Source organism: Chelmon rostratus, chromosome 11 (assembly GCF_017976325.1).
Source record: "Chelmon rostratus isolate fCheRos1 chromosome 11, fCheRos1.pri, whole genome shotgun sequence".
Lineage (NCBI taxonomy): Eukaryota > Metazoa > Chordata > Actinopteri > Chaetodontiformes > Chaetodontidae > Chelmon > Chelmon rostratus.
Window position 1 is genome coordinate 13,961,598 of NC_055668.1, and position 24,039 is coordinate 13,985,636.

At 44.5% G+C, this 24,039-nt stretch overlaps 1 protein-coding gene across 1 annotated transcript; it reads left to right on the forward strand.

Moving 5' to 3' along the window:
* The first annotated feature begins 3,624 nt into the window (after positions 1-3,624).
* Positions 3,625-23,338, forward strand: stox1 (storkhead box 1). Its single transcript, XM_041947101.1, has 4 exons — positions 3,625-4,099; positions 19,044-19,196; positions 19,474-22,174; positions 22,866-23,338. The coding sequence occupies exons 1-4, from the start codon at positions 3,769-3,771 to the stop codon at positions 23,017-23,019; spliced, it is 3,339 nt and encodes a 1,112-aa protein (XP_041803035.1). The 5' UTR covers positions 3,625-3,768; the 3' UTR covers positions 23,020-23,338.
* Positions 23,339-24,039: the final 701 nt, after the last annotated feature.

The following is a 24,039-nucleotide window of genomic DNA, read 5'->3' on the forward strand; positions in this document are numbered from 1 at the left end:
GGTCCAGGATCGTGGTTCAATGAAATTATCATATTCAAAATATACACTGTGATCACGTCAAGGTCGTCGTCCCCTCAGAGACACCTGATACTACTTTGAAATTGCTTCATGCACAGCAAGAGGGAGGGATACGTATGCTAATTGAAAATCAGGGGCCGGAGTGCAGGATTTCATGTAATTATGGTAACTTGGTGAACTTTGCTTCTTGATAATCAGTCCCACCAGCAGACTAAACATTTGGAAGAAAGAGCCCTTAGATTTTAAATGCGGGTCAGGCCTGGCGGGTCAAGTCCCATTGTCCCTGCTCAGATAAAAAGCGTGTGCCAGTATTTGTATCTGGAGGAAGTTAACTGTATCAAACAATGAGGGGCTTTTGCAAACTTCCGTGCAATGCAAACAGTGTTAAAAATATTTGTACGTGTGTGTAGTACCTCACATGCTTTGTGTTCAGGACGTAGTCACAGCAGTGTGGTCGGCACTCACTGTATTTTTAGTAAAATAAATCTGCACAGCAAAAGAAGTTTGAAGCTTTTATTGTAATTACACAGACTCGAACTGCATTCCCAATCCCTCTTTCCTTGTTTCCTGTCAACTCTCTACTCTCTAACAGAGGCATAAGATGCTGAAAAGAAAACACAAAAGTACCATTTCTTGTTCATGCCCGGAGCGGTCTCTCCGCCAGCATCTACGTGAAGGCTTGTGAACTTCGGCGGTGACGTTACGGCTATGAGCCAGGATAAATGAGCTCAGAGCCAAAAGGTCTTCTTCCATCCACGGTTCAAAGCCGCAGTTCTGGGAAAGTGAGAGAACAAAAGCTACTCAAAACGGATAAATAATGAATGGAAAACAACAATTATTACAGGAATAGTTTGACATTTTGGGAAATCTTATTCGCTTTCTTGGTGAGACTTCCATGAGAAGATTGGTACCACTCAAATGTCTGTCTGTTAAACATAAATCTGCAGCTGAGATGAGCACAAAGACTGGTGGACAGGTGGAAACGATAGCTTAGCACTGATTTTTCATGAATTAATGAGAAGAAGAGATTTCGACTGCACTTACACTAGGCTATATCTATATCAATATGTATATATATAGATGTTATTGACGTGAGTGTGCTATAAACAATTGTTGGACGACATTATCTCCTTTCTGTTTGTGAAAGATGGGCTAGTGTCCTATGCTAAAGGAGATAGGAAAGGAAGCATTGAAGCACCTTTCCTGAGCCTTTAGAGATTCGACCAGCTGCCACCTACACCGCTGCCTAACTAGAGCGAGTAAACATCAGGCTGTTTCAGTTTTTCCCAGTGACGATGTCCTAACCTGCTCTGTGCGTCAGCAAACAGGCTAAGCAGTGTTAAAAATTGCTCATCCCGGTTCTATTTCTGCAAAGTTTCACACACTTGCTCCACCTAATACCAATTCAAAAACAGTCAAAATAGATGCTGACGTCCTTGGTGTTTCTGTTTCTCTAGTTGGCAAACAACATGGACAATGAGAGACTAATGCGTTTGAGAGGCGGCACATCTTATATGATCCACAGCTCCCATTTTATCAGGATAGCCTCAAAAAGGACGAGGTTTAGCAATAAATCAGGGAGCTGTTTGGAGTTTCAGCTCAGTAAACTGTCCTCCAGCTACGCAGAGACAAGGATGGAGAAAGGTACCTTAGCAAATGTGAACTAAGTATTCTAAGAAGCAGTGTTAGATTCTTCCAGGTCATTTCACAATGTTGGGAACCTTCTTAAGCAAAAAAGACTCTTCAACACACAGCCTTTAAATCCAAAAATATTTACATCCTTGTTTACCCGCCTGCAGTCTTCCTACCTCCCCACCTTTGTTTGCTCATTGCTGTGTTTTCTTGGTGGATTACTGCTACCTGTGGATCAGCGGGGTGGTGTGAAACCATTAGCAGGACTGTGCATCACGTCACATATGTGAGACACTCCAGACAAAGACCCACTCACAAAAAAGCAGCCCCACAGTAAAAAAGTTTGCAGGTTACCTTTAAGGTTGGAAACATCATCTGATTTCACACTGTCTGCCACTATCACATATTCTGTATCAGCTTCTTTCAATCCCTCATTAAGTGTAGAGTATATGATGATTATAATTAGTGAAATCTAAACCAAAACCCAAATTTTTTATGCTGGCACCATTACAATGAATGGAAACATGTTAGACATGCTGTGTATCATTTTCAACACATTTCATCTTAATTCAGGTTGACAGATTTTGTGTTTTTGGAAACTTTGGGAAACTCTCTAGAACTGAAATAAAATCCTGCAGGTTTGAACAAAGTTCGGCTGCACAGCATGAGCCTATGATGACTGTGAAAGCTGAGCTGGCATTGTTTAAAATTCTTATCGAAAGCCTTAAAAATCAGAAGCCACAAAGAATCCCTTCGACTCGTTTCTCATTAAAAGACTCGGATCTTTAATCCCACACAGAATCCGTGCGAGTTTTCTCTGTCGCCCTCCCACTTCACTCGACTCGGCTTCCTCAGGACAGACTGCACATAATTCATCCTGTGTAGGCCGAGGCGATGTATTCTTTTCATGTACAGAGGAAGCGCAATATCCTGTTCCAGCACGGGCTCTAATACCACACTGAGGCAGACTGGCCCCCGGCCTCTCAGGGGCCTGAGTGCTCCTGAAACCAAAGCCACGGGCTCTCTAAGACTGTGATGTATGAGGTGTGTGTCTGTCTGAGCTTCAGACTCGGCCTGTTGCAGTGTCAGTAAAAGCGGGGGACTAATGGGGTCCCCCTTCTGCGAGCACAGGGAGGAATGGTTCTCATTTTAGTGGCAAACATGTTCCCTGAGGCTCAGGCGCTTTTTATTGAAAAAGCATTTTCTCTCGTTAAGGCGTTGTTGTGAAATAGAATACTTCACATTGCTGCTATCCGAGGGAATACATGTTTCTCATGAGATCTCTGTTTACCACACAAACCCAAGCGGCTCTGGCACCGATGTCACATGATTAATGCGTGGCAGCGACTCGCCATAGCTCCATATGATGGAACTGAACAAATATTACACAAATTCACTTTAAACCACTCAACAAAAGCTGCTTTCAAGCTTTGTTGGTACCTCTGTCAGCTCGGCTCTCCTTTGATGGTGATTCATGTGTAGCCTATAACATTTTCTGTGCAGGAAGGATTTTACAAGCTCCATGTTGCTGGTCCTAATTTCCTCACTTATGGACAAGATTTGCTGTGCTTGTGTTGCAACTTGCAGGCGACTTTGCTCTTACCACAACAAGTTAATTATCATGAAATCTTCTCTTTAGGAATATCATTAGTTTGATCAAACATGATGGCACATGATGATGCAAACTGCCATAAAACATATGTTCTAAATCGTAAAGCAAACAAACACAACATGGCAACAAAGTAATGGCCCCCAAAATCCAAATATGCTTGTGTGCCATGAATGAAACAGCACCTGCTCCTGCATAAGAGAGGCAACACACACTCACACACACACAGAGCAGTCAGTGGGAGGTCTACCTGTGTGACCCAGCAGCAGGCTGATGAGCCCTCCTCCTCTCTGCCACCGTCACTGGTTTCTCTGGAAGCCGAGAGAAACCAGTCGGACGTCCGCGGCGCCTCCGCTTCACTCGCTGCAGGACTCGGACGCGCACTGGAAGGAATGCTTGGCCCGACGCGGCGTCTGTCAGGAACTTCGGACAGGACAACCGTCTTTTAACAAGTGCACTTTCATTCCTGGCATGATAGCTCCCCCCCGGAGCCGATAAAGGCGTTAGAAATGTCTCACCAGCAGCGGGTCGTCCAGCTCTCCGCCGCGTCGCTCGCTGTCGTCCTCGGCCCGGACGAAGAGAGTTTGCGCGCCGGCGGAGGGAAGCTCAACGCCAACACCGCGAGCGGCCAGGAGATTTTTGCGGACTTCAAGGCGCAAAACTTGCGCAGTTTCTGGAATAAGCGGCTCGTGAGGGCCATAGCTGAAGTGTACTTTCAGGGATGGATGGAAAATTTCGTGCTTTTCATTCAAGGGAACGCAAACAACTTGGAGGTGCTGAGAGAAGCGTGGATGCGCAGGGCACTGAGGTCACCGAAGGGATTTATCATTAAAGCTGTCGGTATGTAGGATCTTGTCAATGAACTGTCAGTCTCCAGTGATATTATAGAGACCAGAAAGTTTCCAGAAATAACCATGTGCAGTGCAAATACAGGCTCATGCAAAGAAGAGTATTAAAGGTGAAATAAAAACACCACAGTGAACCTTTGCCACAGTGTTGTTTCTGTTTGGGGACACTGAGGAGTCACACAGCCAACATTTGTTTACCACACTGGGACAAACGTGTGAAAGCCATAAACTTTAAAGGACAGGAGCTGGCAGGGTCCAACAGCCGCCCTCCTCCTCCTGCTCTGGATTTACGTTAAAAGTACTTTGACCTAAAGTTTACAGGACTTTATTTCTACTGTCTCCTATCTCTAACACTAGATTTGGACAATTCTGACCATTATTTTGTTGCAGGAGTGCAGAGGCATAAAACTCCCTCTCCAATCACAGAGTGGCAAAGTGGTATCCTCTCATATTTACATTCCTGGCGTAGCCTGCTTGATTTTTCACGTTTCGTCTCATGCAACGTAAACAAAAGAATTGGCTTAATGTCAAAAAGAGAGGCCGCATTTTGTTGCCAGGTTCACCAACTTCAAACCTGTTTCAACACCACAGCTGCTTTTTTTTTCCACTGTCAAAGCTGCAGCAGGTCAAACAGCCTGAGCGATGATATTCCTGAAAACTCTGCTCCCCCCCAAACATCTGGCGGGTTTGGGTGGACTTCGTGGTCGTTCAGCCTCCCCCTGTTGTCTACACAGTGATATGTTTACCGAAGCTTGTTAACAAAGCTCGTAATTACTTGTAATTGCTCCCCTCCTCTGGCTCCACTTCTCAGATGTGTTTTAAAGCAGCATATAGCTGCACCGAAACAATGAATGGAAACCTTTATGCAGCCTCATATAGCGTGATCTCATGGGGTGTAAACGCCTGACAGCACCAGCTGCTGGAGAAAACGACAGCCCTGTGTGAGCTTTTGAGCTTTAGACCTAACGACAGATACACCAGGTTATTCCCTTTTTTTTCATGCTTTAAAAGAAAATGCTAATCATCATCAGTGCAGGATGCAGAAGTGTTAGAGGGAGGCTTTCCACATGTTCTGATGCTTGAGCTGCAGCAGGTTCCTTATGGTTGTCCCAGCAACACACACACATTGGCTCTGAGTTGCCTTTCGGTCCAGCTGAGTTTCATGATCTGTCTTTCCAATGATGTGTCTTTGTTTGATCGTTATTTTATCTGGATGCTCGCCTTGCCGCTGTCTACCTGCTGACTTTGTGTCAGACTGCCAGCTCTGCTGGACTGAGCACTGCAGAGACAAGCAAAGGGAGGAATGTGATGTGAAGGGGAGGAAGAGACCACACAAGGGGAGATCTGGGAGGGCGTGGAGCGACGGAGGAGGGGGGTGGGTTTGTAGGCTGACATGCCATCCTGCTGTGAGACGGCTTCTGGAGCTAAGTTTCAACTCAGCACACAAACAAACACCATATGAGCCCCAGGTGATGCTGAGCTTATGACTCTGCACGGCGTCGGCACAAAGTTGCACATGCATGAGGTCACCGGCGGTTGCAGGGCAGGCGTCGCAGCCTCAACGGACCCCTCGTGTTTGAGCTTCACACCAGAAACTTGTAAGCAAACACGTCTGTGTGTGAACATGTCACCTCCTTCTCCTCCTGAACAAATCCTTAGCCTCACACCAAAGCAATTTGTATGGAAATCAGCGCTGGCAGGCTGTCAGAGCCTGGTTTACTGCCTTCTCACTGAGAATTGGTCAGCAGTGAATCACTGCGCCACTGGCCGCCGACCACCGCCGCTTTTCTGCTACCCAGGAATGTCCCTCCGTTTCATGGCCAGTGAGGGACTGTGGAAGTCAGATTTCCAGATTGATATCAGGCAGACTTTAAAGCCTTGACATCGTCCTGATATAAATATGTCAGCTAGGAAACAGAAATGTTATGAGTTATGAGCTACAGTGAATTTCAAACAGCCCTACTTCCTTTCTCAGGTCAGAGCAAGGTTGAGACGTGAGGAGTTTTTCTAAAGGAACTACTGTAGAAGAAGTTTCACATAAATTAAAGCTGGTAACAGCGTTCAATAACGGCAAGAGAAAGCCTCCAGACAAACACACATTCACTTTGATTAATCTGTGCTCATTCCTCACTGGCCCTGTCTGGTTATCAGTCACCTCCGACCCTCTCCTGACGGGAGCAGGAGGTGTGCGGGAGGGTGGGGAGTGCTGATGGAGGAAGGGGATGGTGGTGAGGTTAGTCCGGGGTAAACAGACAGAGTGAGGAGTTAGTATGAACAGGCTTCGTTGTTATCCTTGTGGGAATGGGCCCTACTGGTACTGGGGTTGACCTCTTCGCTTCAGCTCACAAACGTCTGCAGGCTCTTTCTCATTCTTCTTCTTTTACTCCGAAATGATCTCTTCATCCCTCTTCTTCCTTTTAGCAGTTGTTCACAGACTAACTCCACTGATCCACCACAAAGTAATTTCATTAATGATCAGTGTGGATCAGGTAACCTGCGGGAAATGCAGAATGTGAGGCAAATGCAAAAGCATGTTGGTGTTTAAGTTTCCAGCGCTGTTGGTATTGTCCATAGAAACCGTACATTAGCTCAAACCCTCCTCTTTTTACTGCATGTACAGAAGAAAAACACCAACAGGCCACAGCACCGCATTTATTCAAATCACTGACGAGTAATCCAGTTTGCTCAATTGGGTCATGTTTAGTCCAGTTTTGTTTTACCAAGATAATCCATTTAAGGTGGAGTTACAATAATCAGCGTGTTGCCTTGAAGGAATTTTAATTTTGGAAAATGTGCTTATTCACCTTCTTTCTTCATCTAATTAGTTGAGAGGATTTTATGCCGCTGTCCTTCCTCTGCACCAACTACGGAGCTAGAGCTGGGAGGCTAGCTAGCTTAGCATAAAAACTGGAAGCAGGAGGAAACTGATAGCTTGGTTCTGTCCAGATTAGACTAACAAGGTAAAGCATGTTAATAAGTCAAATTTAGATGTGCTGATCGGCGGATTTTTGAACTTTGGAATGCAAGGGAGGCTCGCTGCTGTCCCCCTCCCTCCAGTCTTTATGCTAAGCTAAGTTAATCACCTGTTGGACATGAGAGTGGTATCCATTTTCTCATCTAACCTGAAAGGGATTAAGTGTTTTTCCAAAAAATTCGAGCTATTCCTTCAATCAGATGTTAACAGAAATCTTCTTGTGTATGTAAATGCACTCCTCGCCTTGTCAGCAGTCATTAAAGAGACTCATTTCTTGCTGGAGACTCTGCTGGTGAAACCAGAGGCTTCATAATGACTGTAAGCTGGTTCTGCATTATTTAGACCCCTGCTATTGTCCCCGCAGCAGGATGAGCATGGATCCACGGGCTGAAACATTTATATGGAGTCAGCCAGTGGTGTAATGAGGTGTCCTGTGTCCTCGCTACCATCAACCTCTGTAAGCCGCCCTCGTCCTCTTGAACGTGGACGTGAATGAGTCCTCAGGACAGGCCTCTCACTTTCTCGCCGTGGAAAAGACGTTTTCGACTATTACAGGACGCGCTGTAGCCGTCCATCCGTGTGTTATGCTGCACTTCTTAGACCAAGTTTCCTTTTTAAATGGTATGTTTCGTTTAACTCACCATACCATGAGGTGGCGAGGCATTCCTTAAATGCTTCATTTACTCTTGAGATCATTTCCTGAGTTCGCCGGCTCAGAGAGCCTCATTTCTGCCCCTTTTTTTCACTTGAAAGTGTTGTATTTTCACACAGGGGGTGTCTCCTTTCATGAGGGTATTTTGTCAATGTCTCAACGCGCTTCACTAATGGCCATAACTCTTCCAGATGTTAGCTTATTAACCGTGACACCCCCTTGCCGGGACTTTCCTGGTTTAAATGGCCCACCCTGTCCTAACTAAGCAGCCCAGGTCAAAGGTTACAACCTCTTTGCTAACAAGCCACCTTGAGGTTATTTAGCTTCAGAGGGTTTGTTAGAAGGCAAACAGCGACATCAGTACAGTATCCAGGTGTTCTCCACTCACTGGCCAGTGCAGCTTCTGTTTGTCAGCAGTTTATGCATTACTTTTAGCTATTTTAACTGTCTATCCATTACTTTTAGCTAAATATTTCAGCTGCTAGCTGTCATTTGCTTTAAGATGACGTCTTACATATTCCTACTCATTGTGCCAAGGTTCAGCATCACGCCAAGTTATAGTCCTATTTGGTTGTTTACTTTCCTCCTTAATCCAAATGTGTTTTAATCAAGTCACAATTTCTGTTTTCAGTTGAGTTAGTTGAGTCTATTTAAAATAGTTGAGGTTTTCTCTTACCCCCCCTGCTAACAGCAGGAGTGATGGTACATAATATGTGTTTTTCCTGAGAATATTGTTAAAGAACCTTTGTTTTGTTTTTTTAATCTGCATTTTATTTCTGGTTAGATTGATGAAGGGAAAGTCTCATTTCTGCGAGATCTGTTCTGCTCAGTTGCAGCGACCATCTGCTCTCAAACAATATTGGTTAAAGATAATTGCTCTCGAGCCCCCTGACTCTAATAGTATGACATTAAGCTGTTACAGAGAATATATGCTGCTGTTTTTCCTGCTCAGAACGATGAAGAGTCTACGTTATGACAGCGGTCAGTTCAGTTGTGTTTTCCTCATAAAAACAGAGAAGGAATGTTTTAGGAAACCATAAACCAAATCTGCTGGTACCCAACAGTGTGGAGGTTATTATGTCTGACTTCAGTGCTGGTTTGGGGTTCAAAGAACGCCTAATTTCATTTATCCTAAAAAAAAAAGTTGACTGGAGATTAATTAAATTGTAACATGAAAGGTTTTGACTTAATGGAATGTAAAGAAAAGCATCCTCTGATTTGTGCAGCTTCGTTAAACCTTTAGACTGTTTTTCAGATTGATGAGTTCGTATAAGTTGATTAGGCTGCAGTCATCTAATAGAAGCATCACTCTTATTGTTTTTTACTGTGCCAGCTCCAAGGGTGCGCCTCTGCATTCATCTGACTGTTTCTATTTCCTGTGCTTTTAAAAGATGGTTTGGTATATGATTCAGACATGAGGAATCCTTGACCTCTATTCTCACACATGACCTCTACAGTGTCTACACATCTGTGAGAGACACACATCTGTGTGTGTGTATGTGTGTATGTGGATGTGCATGCCTCTCAGCACATCATTTGTTAGCCACATCCTTCCCATTGAGCAGGAAGCTCACCCCTGGTGCAAATCAGGCATGTCGGCCTCTTTATCAACCCAAATATTGGGCTCACCCGTAGTGGTGGAGTGGAGCAGCGCCAACAATAACAGTTGTGGAGTTTCCTCTGTATCCCTCAGCTTATACACCCCGTCAGCGGCCGCTTGGATTTCCCTCTTGGGATTTATCTTCATTCACTCAGACAAATGGGTCGACAGAGAAGAGAGCCTCTATTGCATTAAATTTGGTATTGCTATTACTCTTCAGTTTCCTGACAGGATGTTTTCTTTGCTTCATTTAGCATTGATAAATTCAATGGTATGCTAACATCGGTTCTGTGATAGCAAAGTGCTGTATTATTGTTTTTCAAGAGTGAAAGATACTTTCAAGGACCACGGCAGAGCTGTGTGCCGGCCAGTTGCAGGGCATTAACAAGCGATGGATCATATGGCAGACACTGGACGGGAGCTCTGCTCCTAATACTGGGCTAACAAACACAGGAATCTGCTGCACCTCCAGCTCGGTTAAACAGGAGGAAATGGGTTTCATCTGCAACCAATGACTGCCATCCCTCTTGATTAAGGGGTGCGGATCTGTTGGAAACCTTATTAGATTGTGTTTGGTGGGTGAAAATACCTGGATCTTTGACGGAGGTGAAACTGAGGAAACTAGAGACTCTTGCCTCATTCTGGGCCCAGTGATTAGTATGAGAGTGAAATACATTCACCACTGGGAATGGTGCAAAAGGGTCATAAAAAACTGTACAGGTGTTTAAAGTTGACTACTAACAATATAAATCGGAACAAGACAGGGCCTAAAACTGACTCTAGGGGAACACCTTCTGCCACACACATAAAAAAGATTGAATACAGGACAATTTTTCGCACTAGTATCAGTCAGCACAGCAGTTGTGAAACCGGCCCCACACAACTGAATCAGAGCCAAAAAGTCTGAACAACATCAGGGAACCATTGACTGACTTAATTCCTGGTAAAAGACCAGCAAACAGTGAAGTATTGTGTCGGCTTTTGTCTGTATCAGAAGTTGGTGGCTGAGATGGTAATGTTTCAACCCAGGCTGGTTAGAAACTAACAACAACAGAGAGAAAAACCTTCAGTTCATGACTTATATGACCCTGATAATAATTTTGACCAGACAACGGCTGCTAGTTACAGATAGAACTTTTATTCAGCCTTCCATGCCCTTCAGTGTCCGTTTACGTTACAGGTACTGAAGTGGTATTTTGCCTCCTACTACAATTTACTACCGTGCAGAATTTACACAGAGCTATAAATTACATTTATGATTTTGCATTCCTCTTTGGGTAAGTGCATTTACTTTGAAGGTAAGCCAATCAGGAGGGTCAGCAGAACATCTGGCCAAAGACCAGGTTTTTTCTTCTTGTCTTGAATGAAACAGATCTGTGGTGAACCCTGCACACACTGCATCTTTTGTCTTAATTATCTTTTATCTCTGTTATCAAAGGTAGTAATTACAAAGTCATCCAGTTCATCCATCTTTCCCTCCATGCATCCGATCTATCACATTTTACAGACAAGCTCATACAGTGAAGTTTTTCAAACTGGTTGTTCAAACAGCCAATCAGGACTCTCATTAATCTGGTGCGATGCAGGCTGTATAGGATGATGTCATACGCTCTTATTTATACAAGTGACTAAAAGACCAAAGATAATCCTTTCTTTCTTTTGTTCTTCTGTCTGTAACTCCCCCATTTTTATAGAAGTGCAACATTAATCCCTAGAGTACTGCTTTCACTGAATGTCTTCTATTAAGATGAATTGTTTAGCCTGAACCACATTAGATCTGGGCTGGAATCAAGCAGGAGATTGTGACAAAGTTGGCACATGAGCACGTAGAGTTTCTGGCGATATAGATACAGTTTCTGTTACAGTGATTCTAACAGAAATGTAAAAAGCACATACGTGGCCGTTAAAGAACAAAGTGGTCCACATTTAAATGGCTTGGACTTCCCAGGTGTCTGGCAGAAACGGCACTGGCAGACTGTGGGGTAATAGTCGCAGTCATGAAAGCAGACGAGAGCCAGATATGTTGGGGTGCGGCCCATTAAGTCTGCAGAGGTATGACGTATGACGTAAAAAGATGGGAGAATAAAGTGTTGTGTTCTAAATCCTGCCTCCTGGCACCACCATTGATATCATGTTACCCAGAACACTTTGGGCCGTGCTATAAAATACAGGCCTGTCTACCCTCACATTGTTACAGGTCCTCTGTTAAACACCTGGTCAGGTGTATTTCCTATTTCACAAGAACATGATAACAGGGTTTTTGCACACTAGCTCAGTACCAGGTCATTTATTTCTTATGGCATGAGCTGGATCGCCATTTAAATTGTTCTTACTGTGAATTAGATGGTAAAAACATTATTTAATGGCATTACAGCTGCAGGGATATGCAGCCAAGGTCTGTGGTGAGCAACTATGTGAGCGTAGATGTTTTAAACTCTGCGAATGTCAATTTAAGAAGCTTAGTCACAGCCTGTTTATGCTTCCTTGCCAACATACATTAAATGTCAAAGGGTTGCTTTGGCAAAGTGAGTCTCAAGTCTGTAGCCGCATTACAGATACCCAAACTACACTTCTGCTGCTGTTTCTTCTTTTTCTTTGGCTTTGTATTGCATGTGGCAAGTCAGTGCCACAGTAAAGGTTTCTATGGTGATTTGAGTCAACACAAAGCCGGCCTGTGTTTCTCCTCGTGGCTCAGTGTTTTAGCTCATGAATCCTCTTTAGTCATGGGATTTTGACTTTTTCTCTTATCTTCTCCTCTGCAGAATAATGAGCACCGTTTATTCCTAAATGTAGCAGAAAGTCAGCAGTCATATCCTGACAACAGGCCTAAATTGGATTAAATAATGCTGAAGGTTCTCCAGGTTTTATCTCGTTAATCTGAGTCAGCCAGGTTAGCCTGCCAAAAAGCGCATTTTCGGAAACACTGATTACAAAGAGGGCACAGTCCAAATTTCACTCTTTTCCTCCCGCTTCAACGTTTCACTTAATATTTAAACACAAGCACTCTGAGATACTGAATCGTCAATGGGTCAGATTAAATATTTACCTAATGGCTTCAAGTTTGGGAAGAAATGCTGGTTTGTATTGATGTGAATCAATCAATGAAGTTGTAAAATGATCGGTGGCTCCATTTTATTGGACATTGATTTGTTTTTAAGAGGTATGGTGGCAGCCATGAAGATTTCACTTTGCCCTGTATAATAGATACAATAGGTACTTATTGCCAACATTTTGCTGTAACGCTGTATGTTGACGGCGATTCAGTATTTCTCCAAGCGCTCTCAGAGTGAACGGACAGGAAAGGGCAGCGTTGTTAGACTGGGCGAGGTTCGGTTGTTGGGACAGTCGGGCTGTGATTGCTCTCTGAAGGGATCTTTTCTCTCAGTTTATTGGGCCATTTAACTGCAACGCCCACATATGAGTGTTCTTTGGGAATGAAAGGCACAAACTCATAAAGCTCTTTTGAATAGTGTCATTTGCACACACATGCACACATTAGAAGGGGTGGGCGGGGTCACAGAGGCCCGTTAGACCAAAAAGCCCAAAACAAAAGGAAGTGGTCGTGGGACTTGGAGGGCGTCATGACATAAATTACAGCTGGCATCTCTTCCCATTACACTGAACCTGACTGTATGAATGTTTGACATTGTCTCACGTACAGCCTGTAGATTCACTGAAGCGTGTCCTTCACAAGGTCTCAGTCGATGGCAGACCGGGAGGGATTTTGCAATTCGGGCAAGCCTCAAGTTCATGTTGAATGCCACGCAGTGTGTCCTTAATGAGGGAGAGAGGAGATTAGCCTGTTTGCTTACTGGAGCCTAAAAGATTAGACGATACCAGTATGAGATAAGATGGTGTGTGTCTGAGTGAGGCTACGGACGGAGGCATTGTGGCAACATGCCTGATGTTTCAGAGTTAACATGTGATAGCATGAAGGTCAGAGGTCAAGGACTAGATTCAGTCACAAGTTGTCGTTTTGGCTTCTGGTCTGAATATAGTTTAAATCCGTAGATGCGTGACTGTTTAAATGTGATGGAGTGATTTTCTCATTCAGAGCAGCAGGATCGTTCCAGCGTCGCCTGGTTGTCTGATCTTTGAGCTAAATGCTATCGTCTGCATGCTAGCATGTTCACAGTGGCAATGCAAACATGCTGATTTTAGCAGGTGTAACGTTTATCATGTTCATTAGTTTAGTGTGTTAGCATGCTAAGATTCCCTATTGAGCACTAAAGTGCAGCTGAGTCTGATGGGTATGTTATTCATTTTACAGGTACAGTTTACTAAAAAACAAAAATTTCCACCTTGTGGTGTTGTGAGAGAAAATTGGATTACCAAAGTCAGTAGGAATCATGAAAATCTGTACAGAATTTTGTGGCAGTCCATCCAGTAGTCGTTGAGATATTTCAGTCTGGACCAAAGCAGAAGTCTGATTGACACTGCCATCCCCTCGCCAGTGTCTCACATCAGAGTGCAGTGTGTTTATTTGCTGGACCCGGAGACAGAAGATTACTCCAATGCTGCACTCATTAGCAAAATGTCAAGCAAAATAATCAAATTGTCAGCTAATTATTTGAATTTCAAAATGACGTGCAAGCTGTCATGAAGGCAGCACTTGCGTTGTGTACTTCTGCGTCTGAATGTGCATGCACTCGTTTGTCTGACAGCACGTGATCAAAGCATAGCCTCACCTCATTATCAAACTTATCAACATGTTAGATTATAGGAGGTCTGTGTGTTGCATTCTGTTACCATGGTGAGTTTCATAACGATTAAAATGTACTTCCATACTTAAAAATGCCAGATGTTCGGATGACAAAATGTCCTGTCCAGTTAAATGCTGATTTGGAGGTCAACACATGGCTTTGCTGCAGGACTTTAAACATCCCTTAATTTGTACCATTTTGACCGTCACCTTGCAGCACTCAGCAAAGATAATTTAGATGGAGCGTGACACCCGGACTAAAACATCATTTTGAATGTGTGTCAGTGCAGCGCATGGAAGGTCTACAGTATGGTGTGGTGTGTTAGTATTTTATTCCAAGAAACTGGAGGTAATGCAATCACGTGTGAAATGAGACTCATGTGGCTCTGAGGTCAGCTAACAGCACAGCCATGTGAATACATGTGGTATTGATCAGTGTCAGCTGCCAGAAAGATCTCAGTGGGGATATAAGAGAGAAGGTTTCTGTCAATCATCTCCACACTATGAGCAGTCAGCTTCAGGCATTTTTCAGCTTTATCCCCAGGGCAGCAGTTTATTCTCACATAGAAGATTTACGACATGGGAAGATATACAAGTTTTTAGTTCGGCTAGGAGCAGAAAGCACAGCACGGGCTTTGCCATTTTATTGTAATGTTACGGTGACGTCCATTAAAGTACATTTTCAGACAGTTTATATAAAGTTGCAATTATCTCATGTAATCCAAATTGGCATAGAAAGTATGCGTCATGCTAGTGGTTCTGGATACGGCTTTGGAGGTCACTGACGTGTGGGATGAAAAATATACTAAATCAAATGTAACAACCTGGAAACTGCAGCCAGCCACCAGGGGGCGATCCATGTTTTGTCTTCACTTTTGAGGAGCTGTACACCTTTATATACCCTCATCATCATATACACCCACATCATTCAAACTCAGCGTCCACAGTTTGCAAGTTCACCTTTGTTACCAAGGTGAGATAACCCTAATGACATCATGTTGACATCATCAGGGTTATTTGCTCAGACTTGACACAGCTCCTCCAGAGCCATATAAGACATTATTCAACTCTTCCCACAGTCGAACAGACTTTGACTGTTAAACTGGTCGAGTGCCCCTTTAAGTGAACCGCTGCTCCTCCTATAGGCCTGAACACAAGTCTCGTCTCCTGTTTGACTGTCGCCATGGCACCCAGCAGGGTATTCATGCTGTGTATGACAATGAGTGTAATGCCGGTGGCCCGGTCTTAGATTACAGGCACACAGAGGTCCGGTCTCCCTGGAGAGAAGACGGTTACAACAGTGAACCTCCCCGACGGTCACGCCTGCTAATGTTAGACTCAATAAACACTAATCCTCCGCTGGGCCCATCCTGCCATCACAACCTTTTCTCATAAATACACTGCTGTAGGTGTATTCTTGTCCTCTATCTCACACCTACATTGTTAGTATCGCTTCTCTGTTGAATTTTCTAGCCAGTGCTCGTATCAGACCGTAATTAAGTGAATGGCATGTGGGAAACATGCTCTTACTTGAGGTTATTTCTGCTTTAAACTCCCTCAAGAGCGCAAATCACGCTAGCAGGTGTCCGACAGGATATCCTGCTCTGAACCAGAACACGATCAGATGATACCACCATGACTACCTTTGTGCAAAGAGAGCTGGGAAGTCATTTTATGCAGGTAGCGATTTCCCATTAGTTTATTGATTCCCTGTGATTAAGACGAATCACTTGCCTTCTCTGGCCCCATCGTATCCTTGCTGGCCTTTTTGACTGTTGACAGTGGCTATAAGAGGTTGCTATGTCAACAGCCAACCAGACATTCCTATAGGAAGTTAACAACAATGAGGAGCTAAGTCAGCAGGACTAATTCACTGCCCAGGGAGACTGCCATTGAGATATCCACTCTGTGGTTTTAGCCAGATTAACGTCTTCAGTCGGAGCCGGGGGAGAAGGCAGATGGGGTTTTCTTTACAATCCCTCTGTGTGTCATAGGATCAGTTTTGGAAAGAAAGACCCCTGTCTGTGAGACTTATGAGCCTTATGTGAGCTCACTGTGCTGATAATTGTTTTTTTTTTTGTTTTTTTTTTTTTTACTGAATTTGCTTGACATATTCCTTACTGAGGATAAAGCGTTTTCCATTTAACTTAAACAAAGAATGAGTAGCAGTGGCATTTCTGGGGTCAGTGTTGGAAGAATGGGCAGTTTTCTGGGCTACTTTTTATTTACCTGCTTGTTTAAAGGTGTTTTGGGTTGGTTGTGAAAATTTGGGCTACTTTTTGTACAATCCGGGCATTTTCCACCTAGAAAAAGTGAAACTACATTCCAATAAATCTGCCCCTCCTCTCCTCTTATAACATAAGATTGCCAGGGCAGTAGGTTTGGCTTGACAAACAATGACTGATAAGTGATGACCATCAAAACCAAATATAATTTTAGTTTATTACATTTAGATTGAAACTTTTCTCCTTTTCAAATCATTATGCAGGTTCTAGGCTCTGATTTGGCTGAATTTTCTCAATCTGGCAACACTGTGTGTGGTGCTTCATTGGGAGTCTTAATCCATATGTGCAGCTGCATAAAAGTGAAACAAACAAAAGTTATCAGTGGGCTTGCCCAAATCTGTCAGTATGTGTGTGGCACATGTGGCCTCTGTCATGCTTTACCACGGCAGATATTTGATTTGTTGTTTATTATCCCTGTCTCAGACGTTAAGCGGTTCAAGTGTGAGGGTTGTAAATGTTTAGCTGACATCAAGTGTGAGCTCAGCCCTGTTTTCACAGAACGTGTTGGTGGGAGAATCGCTCACAGTCACACGTGTTCAACCTTATTTGACACATTTCTACACAAAGTGCACAAGTGGGAGCTCGAAGTCACGTTATCTGACGATAACAAGACAAGCTGAAGCTCCCACTGTATGCATTTTTTACACTCTGAAATACAGCAGGTAGAGTGTGATCACTGAGCACTCATCTCTTGACCCTTTTTCATTCATTATGCTCCGTCCATTAATGAGGTGTAGCTGATTAACTAAAACCAATTTTCCAGTCCTGTGGGTAAGGTTATGCTCATGCCCTTGTGTGTGCTGTGCAGATGAAGGGAGTTTAGGTTAACCCAGCTAAGATGCTAATCATTCATCAGCTGTGGGATCTGGTTTGTGTGGGTGCTTCCGCTGAGCTCACTTCTCATTTGCTAACATCATTCTTTGTTGTCTGTGTATGAGTACACAGACATTGTCGGTTTGTCAAGTCATCATCAGTCTGTAGTTGTGCAGAGCAACGAAAAACCCTCATCCACATTCTTATGCCACCATGACCACATCACAGCTGAGCCTAGCCACTATCTATTAACTATTAACACTAACTATTTCTCATCTTAACCTAAATACAAACATTTGAACTAGACTGTATATCTAAAAGCATTTTAGTGTGTGTAAATAGTGGACAGAGCTTCCAGGTCTGAAAAGTGAAGCCAATCCGGGTGTGCCTTAAACCTGCATTGTTTCTAATGGCCAGCAGGGGGCTTGAGAAAATGCTACTTCTCACTTGATTTACTACCTCAGTAAACAGTTTCCTAATGTGTTAAATGTCTCAATCTCTAGGTTCAAGCCTTCTTCAGTGCAGGTTCATGTTGTAAATTATGCTCCTATTTACAGTAAAATAGACAATAAAGCAGAATATGCTTTAGAGACATGGCTACCTTGTGACTGACAAGTTGCTATGATGACGCGCTTCTCAGTCAGTTCCAATCAGGATAGAGACGTAACAACATCCTAACCCTAACCCTAACCCCAATGCGCAACCTCTCCAGCGTCAATGTCTTCTCTAAATATGGTCACGTCTGGCTCCATAAAAAACAAAGTCGAGGCCACAAAACGGTAGTCCACAAACCAATGGGGGACGTCACGGTGGGTACACTTGCCTAAAACTAAGGGCCTAAAGGTTTATATCGGAAAAGAAATGTTTCTAATATCAACCCACCATAACCCTTGTGGGGTCCAAAATGCTGCATCTGTAATATCTGGAATGGTTCCCTCTTTGGACATCTTTATTGGGAATTTTGCCTCTGTCCTTTCAGGAACTGAGGTGGAAGCGGAGAAGTCAGGTGTTGGTTTGTGGCTGCCTGACCTTGTAGCAAAGAGGAACTCTGTTTAATAAAGAAAAACTGCATGTGTTTAGATTGGTATTAGTTGTCTCTGAACAAGACTGCTAGAGGCTTTATGTTAGCCAGTGAAGTAACCAATCATTTAGACACAGCTGTGTCAAAGTCCACATTCAGTTTTGACGTCCATTCCTATGGACGGGGTGTGGAAGAGTCTTTATGGCAGTACTATCTTAACTGCTCTCTTCATTACAGGCTTTGCAGAAAAAAAATCTTCTTTGCCTGAAGGAACTTAACCACCGCATGTTGCTTCAATTATATTTCTCCGTTTGTGAAACTCCGGTGATTGTTTTTGATTCCAAAATGAAATGTCTCTAAAATGTCTGGTTAGCTCTAAAAGCAGCTTAGTTTTATGATTTGAAGCCTTGTGGCTTCTGTGTAATAGGCTCCCACAGTTTGTTTGTATGTTTCATACTATTTTTACAAAAACAAATGTTTCCAAGACTGTCTCTGTCTTTTTTTTTTTTTTTAGAAGCCTCTCTCACTTTCGGTAACGTGTTTGTCTAAGGGCACCTCCTAGACGTATTATATGGGGGGCGGGATATCTGATCTGCCCAGCAGGCAGGCCTGTGGTCATTTCTGTGGGAGTAATGGAATTCCGTGGTCTGTCCCAGTACTGATGGAATTTCAAAAGCAGTCAGGCATGGTTCATATAACTCACATAAATAGACCACCTCGGTCATGATTTAGAAGGTGGTTGGGAGAGGAATGTCAACTTCAGTACTTTGAGTTGTTTTCTCTGGCAGCTCAGGTTCGAGAAAGACCTCTCTAACCCAGGTGTGTTTGTGTGTACTGCAGCAGGACCACCTGTTTCTCTCAATAATCTGCTGGTGTGTGTGTGTTTCAGGTGACCTGTCCCCGGTGCAGATGTCCCCGGTCCCCCAGTCCCAGTTCATTCCCTTGGCTGAGGTGCTGTGCTCAGTCATCTCAGATATGAACTCCTCTGACATCATCGTCAACCAGGAAGCACTTGTCAATTACATGAGCAAAGCCCATCCAGGTAATCCATAAAACACTGCCTCGTATTGCTTGTTACATGAATAGTTCAACATTTGAATCAACACTCTTATATCTGTAAGTTAAATATGAAGCTACAGCAGGGGGGAATAGCTGCCATATTTGTCATATATCATATTTAACTGACTGACATGAGAATGGTATCTCCTTGTTTAACTGTCCATTAGAAACTGAGTGAGTGTGTTTTCCAAACTTAGGGAATTGGTATTAGAAGCGTCTTAAACCACCCTTAAACACCCTTTTCTCCCTCTGTGTCTCAGGGATAACCATCCCCACTCAGGACATCCTCTACAATGCTCTCGGCACTCTGATCAAGGAGCGCAAAATTTACCATACAGGCGAGGGCTACTTCATCGTCACGCCTCAGACCTATTTCATCACCAACAACATGGTCCGAGAAAAGAGCTGGTGGACTTCTGGTTCAGCAGACGACCCTCCCTCACCTCCTCCCATTACTTACCTACTGAGCAACGATGCCTGTGTCGAGAGCACTCAAACGCTGCTGCTGTCGCACTGCAAGTCTTGCAGCTGCTTCAGCCCTCTCCAAACATCCACTAACGTCGCCTCCACTGCCGTGACAGCCGCCAACCCTCCCTCCACTGTTCCAGACCAGCATTCTGTGTCTGTTTCCGTAAGTGAGTGCACCGGCAAGAGCTTAAAGTGGCCCCGGCCGTTAGATCACAAACCCACAGTGCAGCATCAGTCCACCTCCACAGCGGCCGACTGTCAGGCAAGTGAGATCAGCAAAACTACAGCCACTACCAACGCCACTGGCCGCAAAGAAAAGGACAACAAACCGGGGAGGAAGTTTGGTCTCAGTTTGTTCCGGAGGAATGGAGGTAAAAAGGAGAAGCCAAAGAAGGAGTATGCATCATTCTCAGGCCAGTTCCCTCCGGAGGAGTGGCCGGTGAGAGACGAGGACGACCTGAACAACTTACCCCGTGACCTGGAGCATGCCATCATCAAACGCATCAACCCTGAGCTGACCGTGGACAACTTGACACGCCACACGGTATTAATGAAGAAGCTGGAGGAGAGGAGGGAGAGGGGGGTGGACAGAGTGTTGGACAGGGGTCTGGATAAAGACGATAAGGGAGTAGACAAGGGAATGTCTACTGAGATCCTAGCGTTCTCAAAACCCAGGCATCATCACTCCTCGAAGGCAGGAGCGGGGAAAAGGTCAGCTCAGAAGGCCTCTCGCAGTAAGAGGAGGGTCCATTCCTCCAGAGAGAAGCAGAGGGAAAGGGAGAAGGAGAGGGTTAAGAGTAAGGCTCCCATATGTGGAGATGATTATCCAGAGGGGGAGGATTTGATCCCGGCCCAGCTCAGAGTGGAAATCCCTGTTGATGAAGCAGATCAAGTGGAAGAAGGTGGAGCTGTTGAGGGAAAATCTCTTTATAAGAAACGCATTGAAAACCCTTTCCAGTCTCATCCAATTAAAGACGCCGAGGCCGGCATTCCCCCGGCTGTCAACAGAGAGCAAAGGAGACGAGAGGTGAGAGAGGGAAAGGCTTCAGGGATGGGGAGGAAGGAGCGAACAAGTCACCGCTCCAAATCGTGGGACCCGCATCGGGTCAAAGTGTTTGCAGCAGATGGAGAGCATGCTGGGAAATCCCCTACATCTGAGGACAGGTACAACTGCATCCACGAGAGGGACCTCACTGCTGATCATCTGCTCCAAGTGGATGTAAAGCTCAACAGAGAGCTGCCACTGGACTACAGCTCGGCCTACCCGCAGAGCAGCACGCTCCGCATAGACGACAAGATCCGACATCAGAGGGAGGGAATCGGCAAGGAGAGCTATGAGGGAGGAGGCAATAACGGGTGTTTTCAGGAGGCAGAGTACAGCAATGTGCCAGACCACAGCCAAACTATAGAGGATGGCCTCTCTAACATCCAGCAATACTCCAATTCTAATCCCATTCTCCCTACCCATCCCTACGAGCCTGTCATAAACCACTCCTATGACCCAACTCTGCCGTGGCCAAAGCCCTCTTTACAGCGGAAACACTCCCTCAGACTCTCCAACCCACAGCGGGATGACATTCAGAGGCCTGACGAGCTTTCCTCACACCAGCCGGCCTGTGAAATTACAGCCACCCAGGAACAACAGGAGACAAGACCCGTTACTGTCAGTAATAGAGAGCAAAGGACTATGAGCCAGGGAGAAATGCCGGAACTGATAGCTGACAGCACTCCGTCAATAACACACACTGATGGCTTTATAGAAGATGACTATAGGCTCTATCAGAGAGCCGCTGAGCAGGAGGATGAGGATGCCTGCAGCTCCTTGTGTCTGAACGAGGAGGAGATTATTGATGCTGCAAATGTGTACCGAACAGGCGTAGCGGACTACCACGGCCAACAGTTGGTTTACAATAACCGTGAATCTGACCTGCCATATCAGGGACCCCGCAGTCACTATTACAATTCCAACTTTCACCAAGTCGCCTCGATACAAAGTTCAAGGGACAGCACTTTCAAAGATCTCATTCCCCCAGGAACCCAGAGGGAAGCTTCCCACAGCCACACCAGACCTGGGGAGACCAGTTGGAGACTCATTCATCACCATCAGAGGACTAGATCACCAGGGGCCCAAAGTGAATCCAGCCCCAGGCAAGACGCAATGATCCAGGGGGAAAGACGGCATGAGGTCAACCTTGATTTGGATTGTCCCGAACCATTCGAAGCTGCAGACAGCAGCATCTTTGACTACTGCCACGCCAGTGAGATAGAATCAGACACGGAGACTGTCCGCAAGTCAGCCGACGAGGGTGATGGCGAATCTGCTCATTGGGCAGCTGAGGTCGAAGAAGTGCAGGAGCATGAGTCGGGCATTCCTCAGCCCCACAGAGCTGTTCTGGGCATGCCCAGTGGAGCCAGAGGGGCAGAGACTGGGGAAGCAGTGGAAATGGGAGAGAACCAGAGCATCACAGGAGACAGTGGTATAGATTCCCCTCGGTGAGTGCCTCTCCTTATAGTTGCTCATATTAGCTGTGATAAGATACTGTAATTGTGTTTGTTTCATTGTAGTTGACTGTGAGACCTGGGGTAACTACTCAAACCAAATGAACTGAAAGTTGGGTAGCTAACACAGACTGAGACTGAAGAAAAGGTTTTATGAAAGAGAAAAAAGGTCCACAACCACTGTAGACATGCTCCTAATTCCTCAGCCCAGATGCACATTCTCTTGAGGCCAGTGCTTTTTACTAGGTTTCACACCTTAGGCTCATGTCTTACCTCTCCAACTGTGAGGCCACAACAGGCTCTATCCCTCTACATTCTGGAGGAGACAGGCAAAATAAACACTGTACTGAGGTTAGTTAACCCCTGGGTTACATTTCTGTGGTTGGCCTTACTCCCAATTTGTGTTTTTTCCTTTAAACTAAAGCTGAGCAAACACCTTGTGACCAATTAAAGCATCCAGTATTTGGACAGAAGGGAGTCATTTTGATAATTATGTGTAATTGCTGTGCAGCACTTAAATCCTCATGTTATAATCAAAGAGGAAGAAAAGACTTCTTTTCTGTCATTGAACTCGCTGTGCACTGTGGTATGTGGGTTACACGTAGTGCACGGACACGTCACCTCGCTCAAATGGCATATTTATAGATAGATATCAACCTTGTGCCCCTCTTTTTCCCCCCTACAGGACCCGTGTCAGCCTGGCCTCCAGCAACACCGTCATTCTGGAGGGTCTCAAGAGGAGAGGCTTTTTACAAAACTTGGAGAAACTGCATTCAAAGAGCAACGCCATTCGACCACAGAGCTCGCTGCTGCAGCTGACTCCTGTCATGAACGTATAGCAGGGCTGAGGTCCGTGGAGCTGACAGATCTCTTCATGCAGCTCAGTATGAAAAGGCCAAACAATGTGCTTCAATCTTCAGTTCTATGCAACTGCTAGGTCAGAAACATACAGGAGGGTTCACACTCCTACACTCACATATTAATACCAAATACAACAGGGGTCTGTGTACAGATGTACAGTTTATATATATATATATATATTTGCTATGATTTATCCATTCACTACCTTGTGTATGTGCAGCATATCGACAGCGTTGTTTTTGTGATTTTGATGTACAGTTTTCTTTCTCTACATGCATCATTGGTTATAATGTTCATAGCAGCATCAATGTTTCCTAGAGTTTCCTTTTACCTCTTGTCATGTAGCAATTACCACAAATAAAACTGTGTATGTCAGCCAAAGTCTTTCTTGTCATGTTGTTCCCTATAAAACAACTGCTGCTTTTTCAGCAAAAAGCCTGAGATTTACTCTCCATATTGGTCAATAGAGTTTCAGAAAGTTATATTATTGTTGGCCAGACACTACTTTTATCCAATTGTTGAATTTGCATGTTGTTTTTATTTGGGGATATTACTTAATAGAACTGCTGGATATCGTTAAAAAATACTGTACATATGTATAAAGCTTACCAAGTTTAGATTGATGTATTGCATCTGTTGGAGGTAAGATCGCTGGACATTTGCAGCAGCTTTAAAAAAATGTGTTTAAGTGCTATCTCTAGTGTAAATATCAGTGAGGTAAAGCAGACATTGCTCTGTATCCAGAAGGCTGATAAGCCTTATGTCTAATGGTCTCAGTGACAGTGGATCTCAACCTTGAGCGTCTACCTCAACAGGCAATTTAAGTCTGGCCCCCAACTGTGAAGGAATGTAAAACAGTTTGGTGTATGCGAGTGTGGGAAGGCGGGTAGTTTCCTGACATTATCTTGCTTTTGCACAGCTCACACAGGCCATTCCCAAGAGCTTTACGCATACAGCAGATCAAATTACACGTTTAATTCAGCTGCTCAGATTGGTTC

What these genes read in the sequence shown, in the direction of transcription:
- stox1 (XM_041947101.1), top strand. Translation starts at nt 3,769, where the DNA reads ATGTCTCACCAGCAGCGGGTCGTCCAGCTCTCCGCCGCGTCGCTCGCT. An exon ending in ATTTATCATTAAAGCTGTCG is followed by an intron (nt 4,100 to 19,043) that starts GTATGTAGGATC and finishes TGTGTGTTTCAG; the next exon opens with GTGACCTGTCCCCGGTGCAG. An exon ending in CATGAGCAAAGCCCATCCAG is followed by an intron (nt 19,197 to 19,473) that starts GTAATCCATAAA and finishes TCTGTGTCTCAG; the next exon opens with GGATAACCATCCCCACTCAG.